This window comes from Pyrgilauda ruficollis, unplaced genomic scaffold (genome assembly GCF_017590135.1).
Source record: "Pyrgilauda ruficollis isolate IOZ18807 unplaced genomic scaffold, ASM1759013v1 scaffold16, whole genome shotgun sequence".
Classification (NCBI taxonomy): domain Eukaryota; kingdom Metazoa; phylum Chordata; class Aves; order Passeriformes; family Passeridae; genus Pyrgilauda; species Pyrgilauda ruficollis.
In genome coordinates this window covers 13,839,650-13,856,675 of record NW_024514764.1, presented here as the reverse complement: position 1 = coordinate 13,856,675, position 17,026 = coordinate 13,839,650, and the positions used below count along the sequence as shown (strand labels likewise).

Genomic DNA, 17,026 nt, shown 5'->3' with positions numbered 1-17,026 from the left:
AGAGTTGGGCATTTCACCAGCCATGTTCCCAGCCTGCTGCCTCCAGTGAATCCCATTTCAATGACCCACGTGCCCCAGGCCTGCCAGCGCCACAGGTACCCCTCAGCCTGCAAGGATCCTGCAGCTCCTCGAGGAGTTCTGGTGGCTGCTCGTGCCAGAGAGCCCTGGGAAGGACTGAAGGGCAGGGCAGGGTCACTCATGGACAGGGAGAGGGCATGGTTTGAGGGGGATGTTTTCATAGAGTCACAGAATGGTTTGTGCTGGAGGGGACCTCAAAGACCAACCAGTGCCACCCCTGCCATGGCAGCTGGACTCTCCAGAGTTGTTCCCTCCCCAGTCACAGGGAGGGGGGGCTGCCCCCTCCTCGGTGGTTTCAGCCTGGTTCCCTCTCCTCTCCCACAGCCTGAGGGCTCGAGCTCCTGTGCTGCCCTGGAGCCACGAGCTGTGGATTCCTTTGTAGGCCTGTTCTGGTGAGGGGTTTGTGTCCTGTGGGCCAAGGGGGTCCTCACCCTCAGCTGCTCCGTTTGGCTTCTCCACTCTGTGCCCTCTCCCAGCTCCCAAGGCTGCTGCCAAGCACAGTGAGAGCACTGACAGAGGAAAACAAAAGAGCAGCTAAAACAAATCCAAAGAGCAAATGTCCTCTTGTCCATTCCTGGCCACTGCATTCCCAGAGTAAAGGGGCTTGGAAGGTAAAGCCTGTGGAGAGACATCCACCCAGGGCACAGCCTGGGGAGCAGAGCAGGGGAAGGAGAGAGGGGGGACTGGGGATGTTTGTTTTCACCAGGAGGTGAGAAAAGCTTCATTTCTGTCCAACAGCCCGTTGGATCCAGAGCAGTGCAAGTGGACAGAAGGATGATGTGCAGGAATCTCCTCCATTTTATCTCTCTTTTCTCAGCCTCTGGGTCTCGGTCCTGCTGCTCCACAGGGCCAGCCAAAAACTCCCAAATCATTCCAGGGATTTCTCTTGTCTTTGGTGGGATGGTGGAAACCAAACAGAGTCCAGACAGGTGGGAATTGTTGCAAGAAGTGGGAGGCAGAGGGAGAGGGGCAATCCTGGCAGAGGCTCCTGGCAGAGGAGTGACCTTGGCAGGGCTTGCTGCAATGTGGGGACTTTGTCACAGCCGTGCATTCAGCTGGGAGAGGGAAAAGGAGAACAGGATGGAATTCAAGGGAGTGACTGCTCTGCTGTGAGGAGGGAAGGAGTGGCCAGAAGGACCTGTCACTCCCAGGCCCAGCTTGGGCTGCTGCTTGGATTGTGCTGTGCTGCAGAGGACTGTCCCCTGTCCTGCCCCTGACACTGAACACACCACATGGACCAAGGAACCCCTCTCTGGATCACAGAACACCCAGAGCTGGAGAAGCATCACTTCAACCATCCCCCCGGCCTGAGGTGGCATTCATTGGATCCTCCTTGCACAAGCTTTGTGGTTTGGCCTTGGCAGAACGAGTATAGCTGGACAAATGCTGAAATACCCGTGTGTGAGAGCAGAGGTTTGGGAGCTGCCCAGCCAGGCCCTGGGATGGGGATGAACAGCCTGCCTGGATCAGCTGAGCCACCCTGCCCGTCCCTGTGCTGCTGACAGCACTCCTGCCTGCAGAACTGGAGCTGTGATGAGCCTGAAGCCAGTGTGGCTCCTGAGCCAGGTCTTGTTCCTGCACTGGTGCACGGGACTGGCCTGTGTTTCACATCAGCAGGCTGCGTTTCACATCAGGGCTGCAGTGGGAAGGAAGTCACCTTCAGCTGGGGTAGTGGTGACATTTCAAACAAACACTCTGTCACTGCTGTGGGAGCACTTTGCTCCTGCTGAACGCCTGGTGGCTCACGTGAGGGAAGGAGAAATGCACAGTGGCTTTTAACTTCCTTGCCAAACCTCACTCACAAACACTCACACACTTTTAATGAAACTCTCAATGAGTCAGTGCTCTTTTATAATACTTTACTCAAAACCAGAAAACATTGTGAGGAGGATTGATTACAAGAACTGTGAAGTTCTCACGAACTTCCCCAGTGACAGATGTTAAATAACAGTGGATGGCAGAGGAGCTGCAGCCTGTCCCTGCCCTGAGCTGGGCCTGGGTTCTGCAGCTTCTCCCAAACACCTCCACTGCTCCCAGCCCCAGTACCTGCCTGGGAATGCAGGGGGGTGTTCTGTAACCTGCAGCACTCATCAGTGCAGGGACACTCCTCATATTTAGCTTGCTGAGATGGTAAATGGGGAGTCTGAGCTTTCCTGGCTTGAGGCCCAGGCGTGGCTAAGGGCTGGAGGAAAAGGTGACAGACTCTTGCAGCAACCCCTAATGCAAAATGGTGAGCCAGAGGCAAAGGTGGTGGGCACTCAGTTCTCATGCAGGAAGGCAGATCAGCTGCCCACACAGGACTTGGATTGCTCTGAACATGTTTATCCTGCACCCAAAACTCCCAATCCAGCTGGGAAGCCCTGTGGCCTCCTGTCATGTGGGAGATCAGCTGAGATCCAGACCTGTCCCCTGTGTGTGCACAGCACACTCACTCTGCAGAGCCCCAGGGCTCCACACTTGGGCTCTTCCCTGACCCTGCAGACCTGGACTCTGCCAGGTTTGGGGTGCTGCTGCCCAAGCCCCCAGAGCTCCCACTGTGAGCTCAGCACAGGCAGGAGAGAAAGGGCTCTCTGTTACCAAGTCCAGAAAAGGACCAAGGAGCAGGTAAGGGATCTGAGTCAATGCACAGGCAATCCCCCCTCACCAAGGCTTTATCCCCCAAAAGGCAAAGGGGTTGCTGAGCAGTGCCTGAAGAGGGGGAACAGGAGCAGAGATGACACAGGACTGCTAATATTCACATTCACTGAGGCAATCTGAGTTCTGGTGTCGCTGAGCTCTGCACAACACAAGGACAAGGGTCATGAACTGAAACACATCAAACTCTGCCTGAGAGCAGAGAACACCTTTTCACTGTGGGGGTGATCAACCACTGGCACAGGTTGTCCAGGGAGGGGTTGGAGCTGCCATCCTTGGAGATATCCCAAAGCCATCTGGACACGGTCCTGGGCAACCAACCTTGGGTGGCCCTGCATGAGCAGGGGCTGGACCAGAGGTTCACAACCTCCAGCAGCTTCCTGTGATGGTGTGACCAGCAGGTCTAAGCATAAAGGCTAAATCACTGAGGGATAGGGTTAAGCAAGAAAATGGTGTTGGAGCAGCAGGAAGAGGCAGCACAGGGCAGAAGGAAAGCAGCTCGTTCTCTGCAGGGTGAAATGCAGATTTTCCTTACACTGCTGGAAGTCAACGTATGGATTGTACATTTTGCAACAGTCTTTGTGTGGGCCTGAACAGGGCCCAGTCCAGCTGCAGCATCAGGGAAAACTCCCAAACCCATAACCAGAGCTTTCAGTGCAGTGTAATTACTGAGGTTTCCTTTCAGCATCATCAGTCCTGGTTAGGGGAAGAAAATATTTCTCCAAGGCAGAATTTCTCTTCAGGATAGAGTTTTTCACACAGTGAATCACATTTTCCTTCACAAACCCCCTGCCTAAGTAAAGAAGGGGTTTGTGGCAGCACTGGAACCAAAAGGTGGGAGAAATAATAATAAGAAAATGCAGTATTAAAAAAAGTCCTTAAGATTAGAGTCTTTGTCTGATGGCTGGCAAAGCCTGCTTGCTGCCTGCTATAAGGGGTGCGTGGCAGGAATGGGAGATCTGGAATTTTTAACTACCTCTCATCCAAAGGCTGCTCTGGATAATATGGATCTGAGGATAAATCAGAGCCAGAGCCTTACCAGCAGCCTCTTCCCTGAGGAAATGCCAGCACTGGGCCAGTCTGTGCTGCCGTGGAAGATGAGGCTGATCCTAACTTCTAATTAGAGAGATGACATAAGGTCAAGTGCTCTTGAGCAGGATGTCTGCTCTGCTACACTGTTGTAATGTCTCTGTACAGAGTCGGAAAAGGGTGGGGGAAGACTCTTTCAGCAGGGACTGGAAAGGAAGAGGAGAGACGTGGCAAACATCCAGCAGAAGCAACTCAGATGCTCAGATACCACTGCAGGCAAGGAGAACACCCAGTGCAAGGAGCAGAGAGGCAGCTCAGGCACCAGCTCTGGGTGACACAGAACTGCAACCACAAGGAGCTGCCACTGCCCAGCTGGGCTGCTCAAGGTTCTCTGTTGCAGAAGAGTCAGGATCTCAGGTTTGAGGAGGAGGTTTTTCTTGGTTTGGTATTTCCCCACCCCAGAGTCAGTATCAGCCTTTAGTAAACAAACCCGACACTGGAACATCTGATACATCTGGCAGGTTCCCAGTAGCAAGGTCACAGTTGCTGGTTTTCATGGCTCTGCGCTGTCACTGGGGCTATCATGGCATTTGAACCCTAAGGATGACTAGGACCATCATGAACTGTCCGGTCCCACAGAAAGATTTTAAAAGCCAGGATATTAGCCACTTTCACAAGATCAAAAATAACAAAGTTTCTCACAGCAGTCAGCAAACTGAACTGCAGGCGTGGGAGGAACCAGGGGATATCATTTAGGAGCTCCACGGGAAAGATGAGGAGGTAAGGTGTAAACCTGCTCTGCTCAGTGCCAGGTGAGGATGGGGCTCATGACTCTGACTTCAGCTGAAGTGAAAATGTTATTTAGACCATTCATCCACTAAATGCATCACAGCCTGCAGTTATTCCCACCTGGAGTGCAGAGAATTCCTCAGGTAGTGATCATTCCAAGACAAGAAGATGCTGCACAGGAGTTTTAAGCACAGATCATCAAAGAACAAGCTCTCTGCAGTTTCTGCAGGCAGGGGTGTTCCAGCCAGAGCCTGCAATGGCAGATGGTGAAGGGGGCTTTGCCACACTGGCTTTCCCCAGTGATTTGCCCTGGCTCAGGGTGAGCAGTGTATTGCCCATGTAGTCCTGCCTCCCTCACATGTTCCTAAGAAACCTCAAAGGCCTTGGAGCTTTGCCTGCTAAGGAATGTCTGGACCATGCACCTGCCTGCAGAGCTTCCTTTTCTCCTGCTCAGGCTATGTAGAGGCAGTGACTGCACCATGAGGGGCTTTCAGCAGCTCCAGACAACCCAAATAGATCTGGCCAGGGATGTCCTAAAGCAGCGGGGGGCATACCCCTTCTCTTCTGTGACAGCTGCCAGCACATGGATGAGACACAGGGCCGGGGTAGGAACCCTGACCTCTTGCTGGCAGCGCTGACTGAAGGCTGCTAAAGCCTCAGGGCACCTTGCCCTGCCAATGCCCACTGGAGTACGGAGGCAGCCATCCAGAGAAGGGCTGGGCACTGCAGCCACTGCACTTTCTCCTCTTCCTCCTCCATCCTTGGTTCCTTGGCCAGCCAGGGGAAAAGGGGCAGGATGCAGCACAGCCCTCACGTGCCAGTGCAAAAGGCAGGGTACAGTGACACTGACTCCTTGTTTGAGTTGGGGTAGAGGAATGAGCAGAGCTGGAGGAAGTGTATTTTGGGTAAGGACTGTGTTTAAATTTGACAGTGGGACATCCTCCAGTGCACAGGCACCCTTTCCAAGAGAGAGAATAGGAGACACATCAAAATCAGACCAGAACATGGAAAGCCAAGCACTCATGCACCTCGGAAATGTATCCAAAGCAAACTACTCTCCTAAGAGAAATCACAAATCATGATAAAACAGATTGTGCTGCTGATCCTCCAGCCTTGCCCTTCCAACACCTCTGGTACTGCAGCGAGGGTGAGTGCAAGCCTTCCTCAAAAGAAATTAATAAATATCCCATGAACTCAGACACCCAGCTGAATAGTTTTCAGTGCAGGACTCCACGACCTGATTCTCCACATGGTTTTGATCAGCTGGCTTGAGGGCTGAAGCATAAAATATCCAAAACATGCTCTGGCTGAAGGCACCACAGCATTGTGGCTCTGAACCACCTGAGGTGCTGATTTGCTATGGCCCTGTGAGCTGACATGGAAGGAGAAATTCATCACCAAACCATTTGGGAGCTGCTCCCTCCACGACACTGAGTGCTGGTTTCATGAGGCACTGATGGGTTTAACCTTTTGCTTCCAAAATAATCATTAGCATAATATACAAACACAGTGTAGGGAAAGAGAAAAATAATATTTAAAAATACTTGCCTTTAAAAATTCAGCCCTTCCTATGTTACCAAAATCTATTTAAAGGGATGGAGCAGTTGCTGGCTCTGAGCAGCCTTTGGTCCCAAAGCATTAGGAGTCAGTATGTTTTTCAGGTCAAGTTCCTAAGTTCTTCCACTGTCTTTAGTTCTGCTTGTCTCCTTTGTGTTTCCAAGGGTAGATGAGCTCTCCAAGGAACAGTTTCTTGCAGAGAGATGCCCAGGAGTCCCTGGGATAGCAGCTGTAGGTGGGCAGTCTGTACGTCTGGACCACACCTCCATAGGACAGGGGGTTGATCTGTGTGGAGGAAGAGGGACAGCAGCAAGGGAAGCATCAGTCCTGCTCCTCACACAGCACAGAATCCCTCCCTGGCTTGCTAAGGCTGTTTATCCTTCTCCAACATCCCCCAGCATTAACAAATTGCTTGGCAAGGGGTGTTACTAGAATCATTCCCAAGCAGAGGAGCAGACAAGAACCAGCATGAGAGCTGGGGGAATGAGAGGGGAGTGTGTTACACACCAGAGTGCAGGGACAGTGGCTGGAGAGACAGCAGACAGCAACAGAATCACAGAGTCATGGAATTTTTTAGTTTGGAAAAGACCTTAAAGATCATTATGCCCAACCCTTAACCCAGCACTGCCAAAGCCCATGTCCCCAAATGCCACATCCACACTGCTCGTGAACATCTCCAGGGACGGTGATTCCGCCACTGCCCTGGGCAGCTGTGCCAGCGTCTCACCACCCTTCCTGTGAAGAAATGTTTCCTAATATCTAATTTAAATCAACGTCTAGTACTGCACTGGGGATGCACTGGGACTCCAGGAACTCCTCTGGAATTTAGCTGTACCTGTTATGAGCCCTCAGCCACAGCTGTGTGTGAAGTTAAACCTGGTATCACCCGAAACCACCCAGTGGAACCAAGTTCCAGCACAACAGGATCACACCACAGAGCTCCTCATTATCATTTTCAATTAAGTCTTCTTGGCTGAGTTAATCTTTTTTAATTTGACTTCAATCACCACCCCAAGTCTGTGCCTACAAAAGTTCTGTCCATGGTCCCCAGCTGCTGCATTGACCTTTTGAAGATAGGGATATGAACAGACACATTTACTGTACAAGGGGTGACAGAAGCATGACAGACCTTTGAAATGCTCATCCCAGTGAAGCACTCAGGGTAGAAAGACAGGTGAAGTCCACAAGATGGATCCAGTGTGGCATGAAAAGGATGCACAGCACAGCCTCCAAAGGACCAAAAAAGATGGCACAGAAATGATGGGGCTCAGACCATGAGAGATGCCCAGGGGTGGGGGCTTCCAGAGGCAGGGAAAGCTTGGTCAGTGGAGAGAAATGGAAGGACATCCTTCTCTAGCAAAAGGGTTCAGCTCTGCTGGAACCAACCTAGCAGCTCTGGGAAAGGAGACTGCAATTCACAGCACAGAATCTAGCCTCAAAAGGAAAGAGAGACAGCAAACCCATGCACAGAGTCACTACTTGGTCAAAGCTGAATATTTTTTTTTGCCCACTAAAAAGCATCGGGGTTTCTGGGAGTCTGCCTGTGCCACCAGCTTTCTTCAGCTGCTTGGAGCTCATGGAGTGGTGAGGGATGAACCCCCAGTGCCTACAGAGATGGGGCTCTTGGAAAGTGGGATTGAGCTAAGAGCTCATTAGAACTAATCCTGGAGATCTTTGTCAAATTAGTTTCAAAGTACAAGAGTGCTCAAGCAGAAGGGGGAAATGCCTGTACACAGAATCATCTATAGGAAGTTTAGGAAAAAGGCCAGGGCAGCTGCTTGCAGGGAAAATTATAAAATAGAATAAACATGGGGGAGGGGAGAAGGCCAAAGAAACCTGTCCCCAGCACTAACAGCTGTAAAACCCGAGTAACTATTTCTGCCCATTTCCTCAGCTGTAGGCAAAGCAGTGTGTCTGAAGTGCAAACATGCTGGGGAGGAGGACAGGAACTGCTGCTCTACAAGGGAGAGGCACAGCGTGTGCTGCTTTGGCTATTAGCTGTGTGGGCTGCAAGGTCTGCACACAACATTTCTTGTTGAGAAGCATCTCTGGGTGGAGTGGTGGCACCCAGGGGTAGCACTGGCCACTGTAATAACCACGGCTTCTTACACCCAAAGCAATTCAGGTCCCTGCCTCTACTGGTACAAATGGAGGCAAACAGGAAAAACTCATGATTAGTGAAGAGGCCATATTTGTTCTCCTTATGAACGTTCTGTAGGTCAAAGCTATAATAAACCCTGCTAGAATATCCATCCTAATGGAGCTGTTCCCTTTTCCCTTTCTCTGCTGTTTAACCCTTTCCAAAGCAATTGCTGGAGAAGATGAGACTTTCAGCAGAAGGTACATGAATGGATCAAACTCATTGTGATCTAGAATCCCAGAATCTCAGACTGTTTGGGTTGGAAGGAACCTTGTTGCACCTCTGCCATGGGCAAGGACACCTCCCACTAGCCCGGGCTGCTTCCAAGCCTCAGTGTCCAACCTGGTCTTGGACACTGCCAGAGATCCAGGGGCAGCCACAGCTTCTCTGGGCACCCTGTGCCAGGGCCTGCCCACTCTCACAGGGAAGAATTTTTTCCTATTATCTACTCCAGACCTGCCCTCCTTCAGTTTAAAGCCAGTTTTCTCCCTGGGCTATCAGTTCAGTTGTGCCACACTGCCAGAAATATTTCTTCTTGTGCACCAAAAAGAAATTACTTTAAACACTAATGAAAATACTGACCTATGTAAGACTTCCTGAAGAATATTGAGTAGCATGTGAAATGGAAATATCATCCCCCACCCTCTGCCCCCCTCCAGGGTCTGGACTTTGCATTCCAGAGGCACTACCTTAAAAATAAAAAATAATCCCTTGGCTGAACCAGGAGCTGGTTGGGAATGCTCAAAGCCAGCACTATTGATTTCTAATCCATTCCCAGTGACCCACAGGACAGCTCAGACTATCACCTACAGCTGCAATTATTATGGCTGTAGAACCATGCATCCAGCCTGACTTCCACCAGGCACTGCTCCAAGAGGGCTTCCACACAGAGATGGGGCAAAGCCACTGCAGATTCTCAAGAGAGACACATCACTGTGCACAATAAATAAGAATTTCACTTAAAAATAGGTTTTTTAGATTACCCTCTCCAAAGGCCTATCAGAAAGTGGGATATTCAGCAGGATTTCTGACACAAGCCTATTTTTCATTTCCACCAGCACAAAGAGAGCAAAAAAAGTGCCTTTTCTGACTGTCTGCTCATTACTATTGGAACTGAAGGCTGGGACAGACATCTACAGCAGCACTTCCACCTCTTGAGGTGATGACTTGTGCTATATTCCAGATAGCAAATGGATCTTCCTGCAGTGGTCTAAGGAAAGTTCATCACAGTCATATGACTCACTGCCTTTGCTCTTTAAGTCATGGTCTTTTCTCTCTGGAGACTCCATCCACCTCATCTCTCACACACACTGATGCCAAAGCCTCTGCTTAGCAGCTCCTATGCTTCATCTCTGGTGCCTGGTTTCCTTTTTCTGGAATCGCCCTGCCACAGAGGATGGCAGATTTTGGTTCTTACACCACTATCCTACTGAAAGGCAGGAGGAGCTGGGAAGACAGCTTGCTTAGAGAATGCTAGTTTTGCCTTAGAAGACATCTGTAGAAGGGATTCCCTCTGGAATTGCTACTAGCTGGTTTGCTGGTTCCCTGCTAGCCTGACCTTTGCTGAAATAGGGTGGGACTGGTGATGGAAAAAGCAAAAGGACTGGTAAGCTGCAGTTAAATCCTTCCCACACACTCCCCCAGTGTCCAAGTGCTTTTATAAGTGTTATACACTACTGGCAGTCTCCCCTCTTTAGGATGCAGAGAGCAAGAAAAGCCTCCCTGGAACATGGCTGTGTTCCTGCTGGGTCAGGAGATGGAAATTTCACTCCTGAAAGTGTAAGGAGACCTTCCCTGCTGCCAACACTTCATTTCTTTTCAGAAGATCATTTCCTTTAGTATCTTTTGATGCCAGAGCATGGGAATGGGGGGGTTACAAAAGCACAGGTAAGCTTTGCCCATACCCCTCACCAGGGCAGCCCTGGAGAAAAGCAGGAGGCCCTTTCCTCTCTCATCTTGCCCATGCTCTCGTCCTGATGGCCTCATGGAGCAGCCAAGGCTTTCCAGCACCACTGGAGGGGAAGAGCTTTTCTTACTGCTTCATTCTGGAGGGTTAACTGCCTTCTTTGCTTCTCCCAGTGTTCAGCAATTTACCACATGAAGCTGCACAGAGCCACGAGGTGATAATGGCATCAGCTCTTAATCCCAGAAGTAACACAGCTCTGTGTTTCTCCTACTCCCCTTCTACATTTCTCTTCACACCATCCAGGGCACTGCATTTCCTCCAAACACAGGACACAAGCAGGGCATCAAAAAGCACAGAAAGCAGCAGTCAGCCACAGCAACACAAGGTTATTTCCCTTGTTTCAGCATTTTACAGCTGATAATGTTGAAGTGGAGCCTTTCAGTGGGAGCAGCACAGATGGACTGGGGTCACGCTGGGGGAAGGCATGGGGGCCTTACCTGCATAAGGAGCCGCAGAGGTTTTCCATCCTGCTGCTCAAGGACTCTGAACTTCACTCCAGCTGCAAAGACACAAAACAAGGAAAGCAAAACCATGGTGGGATTGTTGGAGTGTCCTGTGCAGGGCCAGCAGTTAAGACTTGATGATCCCTGTGGTCCTCTCCCACTCAGGACATTCCATGGTTCAATGCCTGGAGCACAGACCATGAATTTGCTGCCCAGTGCTGTTGGCTGAGCACTGATTCCCTAGAAACTGTCTTCAACTTTTCTGGATTTGGGAACATTCCCCATTTTCAACAGGAAGCATGGATTGTCTCTACAATGCTTTAAGCCTAATGACACAGCTCCATTAAAAGTAACCTCTCTCAACTCCAGCTTGAAAACTCAGTCCTAGGGCAAGCACAAAGCCTAGAAATCAGCCAGCCAGACATGAGGATGATAGAGGGACTGGAAAAGCCTCCCAATTTTCTCAAACTTCCATCAGAATGGGAACTCCATGCTAGCAGCAGGCAGAGAGCCTGTATTAATTTGTGCTCATGTGGACAGAGCACATGTGCAGATCTGTCCCTCTTTCAGGCTGAGGGAGGGAAGTGGCTGACCTGGAGGCATTACAACATTTCAAAGCAATCCCTGCCCATTAATCCCAGCATCCACATGTTTTTAAGAGGCTAACCCCATCAAACCTGCCACTTTCCTATTTCCTCTTGGACCTGCCTCATTTCCAATACTGTAAAGATAAATAGGAAAGATTTTGGATTCCAAGGGTGACACAGTGCACACACAGATTTAATACAATGTTTCAAAGGTAACAGCTTGGACCAGAGAGGCATTTTTCTTACAAAGATGTCAAATTACTTCACAGAAATAAAATCACCAATCAATCTCTGCAAACCTGTTCCAGCCAAGCATGCCCTGTTATTCTTTCCTGCAGGTAAGAAGATGAGAGAAGACTAAGGCACAGATCAAACACTGACAGGAGCACAAACAGAATAAAACTCCTCACCACTGTAAGTGCCACTGCTGCAGTATCTCTATGACTCTTGAACACTGAAAAACCAAAATGTCTTCTCTTTTTCCTCAAGCTTTGAATTAATTAAAATCATACAGTTCACTCCTGGGATGGAATGCTCTTCTCTAGCACACAGCTCTGGTTTAAACTCTTTCCCCAAATCATAAAACTTTTTCTGTCCAGGACAGGAGGGATTTATCTGCATTTTGCTGGATTATATTGATAGAAGGGCTTCCCCAGTGGCTTGAAATAGATGTTTGAGTACCCTGGGCCTCAACAAGCAAATGTGCTGGATGACCAAAGTGCTCAATGTGATTCACAGAGCTTTGGCTATGAGGAAGTGTCTAAGCCATTCCAGGAACTACTTTTCTAGCAGACTTTGTCAGAGAGAGACAGAAACAAGCAGGCACTGAAGGTTCAGACATGTGGTAAGACTGTGCAGTCTTACCCCAGGAACAGTAATCCATTATCCCAGCAAACGCTGGTTCTGTAGGTCCTGGCCACCCATCTCCCTTCCAAAGCTTCAAGCCAACACTTTCTTAATTACATTATTTAATTGCTCAAGAGTCTTACACTTCTAAGAAAATACAAGCACAAAAAGGCTATAAATTCATTTTAGAATGGCCTGCAGGTGACTGCAGAGCTCAGGACTCTGAGCAGTTCCCTTCTCATGGGAAGAGCAGGAGGGCTCAGGCTCCTGCAGATCATGCCAGCACAGAAGAATCCTGAACTATTCCCTGACTTCCAGCCAGCTCCAGAGCTCAGGGGTCTGCTTTTCCTGTGCAAAGGCATCAGCAATGGCACAGGAGAGGTCAGGACATGAATTCATTTGCTTTGTTTCACATGACAGCACACTCAAGTGAGGGTTTGTACTACAGCAATTGTGGCAGATGCTACAGGACCATGACAAAACCTGTCCCAACAATTCCACTGTGAATGTTGGGAAAGGGAAGTACAGGAAAAACGAGCTGGTCTGTTCACAGTCAAACAATGCTGGTACCCTGTGTGTGGGCAGTTTGAGAGCCCTGGAACCTCTGCTGTTCCTTTCTTCATGCTGTGAATCCACATCCCAACCAAGGTGGCACCCCTTGAGCTGGCACTGGGTGCACAGAACTCTTGCACAGAGGACATCAGCTGTGATCTAGATAAGAAAGGTTTTTGGAAGTCATAAATATTTCACTTTGGATGTGTGGAAAGAAAAAATGCATTTAGTTTGTGGTGTGTGGATGGATCATTCACCTACCCCTGGCCTGGGCTTCATCAGTGGAGTATTTTGTCAATTCAGACACTGAATCAAAGAACTTGGAGGCCATATGCCACAACTGAACCGAGTTGAACTCAACCCCCTTTCTACCAGCAAAAACTATCCATTCATGTTGGTAGAACCATCTTGATGGTGCCTGTAAAATCAGCTGCCCTAGCACCTGCCAGAGGATGTCTTCTCCAAGTTCTGAGTCTGACAAGGGAGGCAGCACCTCAGCAGTGAGGACACCGTGTGATGTGCACTCTCTCAAGTCCTTTGAGTTGGGTTCAACTGCTCCATCTGTTCCTGTTGCCATGCCACAGTATTGTGCTGGTGTAGGAACACAGCTCGCAGAAATGCTCAGAGATGCCTCTTCCTCTCACAGACACCAGGGCACTGCAGTGCCAGTTAAGGAACACAGCTGAGAAGTGAATCCCCTGCTCGGCTGGGGGCTTGTTTCCTGCAGCAGAGACCTGGCTGAACAGGAATGAGGAGAAGTAACCCGTGGCATTACATAACCTAAAGGAATTCATGGTCTTAAACATCTCAGTGGCACCAAGATTTCCTCCTGCCCTACATCCTGCCCATTACTGGGTCAGTTTTCTTCAGCAGCATCTCCTGTTCCCCAAAAACAGCCCTGAAGGGTTTAAGATGTTTCTGCCAGGAAATTCACAGGAACCTGCTGAAGGCTTCCATGGAAAAGCAACAGAGTTGGTTACAGAGCCCAGCTCTACCTTCCCAAAACTGAGCTTGGCAGCGCTCCAGCAGACAAAGCTGCTGAGGTTGCCTCGAGCTTCCTCTGCCTTTGATGACTGGTCTTGGCTTACTGATGATCAAACTCTTTCTTCTATGCTAAATTCCTGCTGCATGCTCTTTAAAAGGATGGGAGATAATAATTTAGATGTGCTTGACTGTAACTAGATCAACCATAGCTGTGGACAGTCAAAGGTATTCCAAAATGAGTCCTTACTCTGGTGCCAGCCCTGGTTTATGGTTATCCAAAGTGAAAAAACAATGACTGGTTTCAAAATGGTGACAGATTAGTCTCAAAAAGGGAATGATTATCTGAACTCTGCCCAGAGTTTTGAAATTCATCCAAACACCAGGGCTTCAGTCAGTCAAAGTCAGCATAGAACTGAAAGAGCTCCATTGATTTGTCACTACTGCAGATCCAATCCTTTGGAACAGCTGATATTCCAAATATTTTTGTGATTTGGCTTGTTTCAGAGTGCAAACACCCAAAGTTATGAGCTTGTTTCACAGAATCATGGAATATCCTGATTTGGAAAAGACAAGGATCATCCAGTCCAGCTCCTGGCCCTGCACAGACACCCCAACAATCCCACCCTGGGCATCCTTAGAGTATTGTCCATACACTCCTGGAGCTCTGGCAGCCTCGAGGCTGTGCCCATTCCCTGGGGAGCCTGGGCAGTGCCCACCACCCTCTGGGGCAAGAACCTTTCCTGATATCCAACCTAAACCTCCCCTGGCACAGCTCCACGCCATGTTTGACTCACATAAGTTTTACCTGACCTGGTAGTCTGGAACTGGAATAAAAGTAGACCTCATTTATATGGTGCTTGTTTGGATGTAATTTTTAGTGGCCAAGGACTTTCTAAAGGTGCTCCTGATTCTGCTTCAGGTTTAGATTTCTTTCCATTGACACACTCGTCCTGCTCCTTGCAGGAACTGGTTCACAGCAGGGACACCTGCACAACTCGAGCCTCAGGTTCCTTCCTACCCCCACTGCATCCTCAATTCAGGAGTGACCCAGTGCACCACAATTCAGCACATAATGCATAATTATGTTTGAAGTGCTGCAGGGGCAGAGCTGAGGGACTCACCTGCAAGCCTGTAGGATCTGCAGAGTCGAAGGATGAGGGAATAAAGTGGCAGGGAGTCAATCAGGTCCACCAGCAAGTGTATGAGGCCCTGCACAATCACCACCAGCAACCGGAGCTACAAAAACCAGTTTAACAGAACATCTCAGGAAACAGGAGATGAAACACTTGTAAATTCCTGAGCTGAGCTGGGATCTAACACTGCTGTGTGCTAAGCTAAGGCCTCCCAAAGTGGGTGTGATGTCCGGAAGTGTTGAGCATCCAGACCCTGTGTGAGGGTCCTCAGCAATCTGGGTTTAAGGGGTAACTGGAATGAAGCTCCTATAGCTGGAGAAGCTGTGACCAGCAAGGACACGAGAACTATTCCATTTTCAACAGCCACAGTTGAAAAGGAAGCCCAAAATCTCCAACTTTGAGTCAATTCCCTGTGTACCAGTGAATGTAAATTTTCCTCTCTCCAACAGTGAGCTGCAACAGCTCATTTCAGCCTGAAGAAACCCCACGTAGAGTTTAAGCAAGAGCAGAGCAGGCAGAAATGAGCTTCCTGCTCTGTGTTTTCTGTCCCTGACTAAAGCACCTCCTTTTGTCACACTGCAGCTATTTTCTGCTGCCAAGCTCATCTGAAAAGAGAGGGCTCAAAAAAGATGCTGAAAGCATGTGATGGCCACTGTCTGTGGAAAATTTGGCTCCAGGCAGACCACGGAGAGGACTGGTCATATTGGGGGAAGAAAAGAAAAATAAAGAAGTTCAAACCTCTGAGGAAAGCTTGGATGAAAACATTTAATACAGCAAGTTAATTCCCTGGAAAAAAAAAGTTCTGAATCAGACTAGAGAGGCCATCACCACAGATGTGGACAGAAACATAGCAACTTCTGAGAGAAAGAGAGGGGAACAGTTTGTCCTGCTGGCCACGATTTGCTGAGAATCCCCTTTGGAAAAACACTAACATGAGCTGTGTGAGAATCCTTCCTAAGACACCCACATTTTTATTTTCTTTATGGATGACCATAAATGTCTAGGAAACCGTTTTTTACTACCTCAGAAGAGAGTGTTTGACTTGTTTCAAGGGTTAAATCTTACCAGGGTAAACACCAAATAATACAGTGCAGTTGTAGGCAGAAGGAACAGCAGGATTGTGAACAGCAAAGTGCCAATAAATAACTAGGGAAAAAGGAAACACAATCATGAGCAGAGTGATGGTAAAATAAAATACATTACAAATAAAAAATAGGAGACTCTGAGGCAATGGAAGTTTGCAGAACTCCATCATGTGTTTTTATCTTGCCTATATGAATAATGCTGTTACCTTGGATATTTTCAGTATTTCTCCTCTCACTGGGCTTTCTTCAAAACTCCTTATTACGGGAGTACATTTGGAAAGATAAAAGCTGGATCCTGACAGCACTTTTCCTTTACAGACAACATTCAAGATTTCCCATTTCAGGCCAGCTTCCTTAGGAAACTAGACTTAAGTGATCTTGCAATTTTTCCATTCTCTGTCCCCAAAAGTTTTAGAGCCACTGATCAGATTTTACCAGAAAAATGTAGAAAATAACAAAGAAGTGGTAATTTGAATGGGAATTCTGGAAAGAATTGAGTACTTTTGTTCCTCCTTGTTTTAGCAGTGCAGGCACCTGGCGCAAACCTGACAGAATTATTTGTGATAAACATTCCCAGCAGCAACTGGCTGAGCTTCCAGCCACAGGAATTCTGCCTCTTGCTCAGTGGGAAGGTGGGAGAGACAAAGAAGCAGGAGCCGGGGAGCAATATTTAGAGGATGAAGGAGAAAAATCCCTAAGGAAGTAGGTGTCATTAGCTCCACTGCCCACAGAAAAAGTTATTTTTATTCTGGGCCAGCGTAGGTTGGCGTAGGTCTAAATAATTCCAAGTGGGAGAATTCCAATTTATACCAAACAGGTACCTGACTCTTCTATTTCCAGTCACCACTTCCAGATCAGAGAGCCACAGGAGCACAGGGCACTGCAACCTCTGCAAAAAGGGACCACAGCTGCGGGATATCACGAAAGAAAACAACGCAGCAGCCACAGCAGCACAGCTTTAGGGATGTAACCAGGAATAGATCACAACCCAATCTATTCTCCTCGCAGCAGTTGTTTCTCCCTTCTCCTGTCACTCCACTGCAGTTGTTTAAACCTCCAGAAGTCTTTTAAGGTCTGCTTTGAATGTCTCTTCCTACCCGTCCAGCGACACAATTCTCACTGGTCTCCAGAGCAGCAGGATGAAGCCTCAAGTGCCAAACCAATTCTCCTCAAAGTACACAGGGAATGAGCCCTGACGCAAAC

The 17,026-nt window shown here is 48.7% G+C and overlaps 1 protein-coding gene across 5 annotated transcripts in view; it reads right to left on the bottom strand.

Annotated features, from left to right (window-relative positions):
* Window positions 1-1,923: 1,923 nt before the first annotated feature.
* PIGQ (phosphatidylinositol glycan anchor biosynthesis class Q) overlaps window positions 1,924-17,026 on the bottom strand; it is a 37,711-nt gene continuing 22,608 nt past the window's right edge. For 2 of the 5 annotated variants that reach the window (XM_041462372.1, XM_041462371.1), the window contains 4 exons: window positions 15,804-15,884; window positions 14,727-14,841; window positions 10,631-10,692; window positions 1,924-6,372 (listed from right to left, as the gene is read on the bottom strand). In XM_041462372.1, the coding sequence (XP_041318306.1) occupies window positions 6,220-6,372; window positions 10,631-10,692; window positions 14,727-14,841; window positions 15,804-15,884 (411 nt within the window). In that variant the 3' untranslated portion in view covers window positions 1,924-6,219. The other 3 variants (XR_005954711.1, XM_041462373.1, XM_041462374.1) reach the window with 3 other exon arrangements.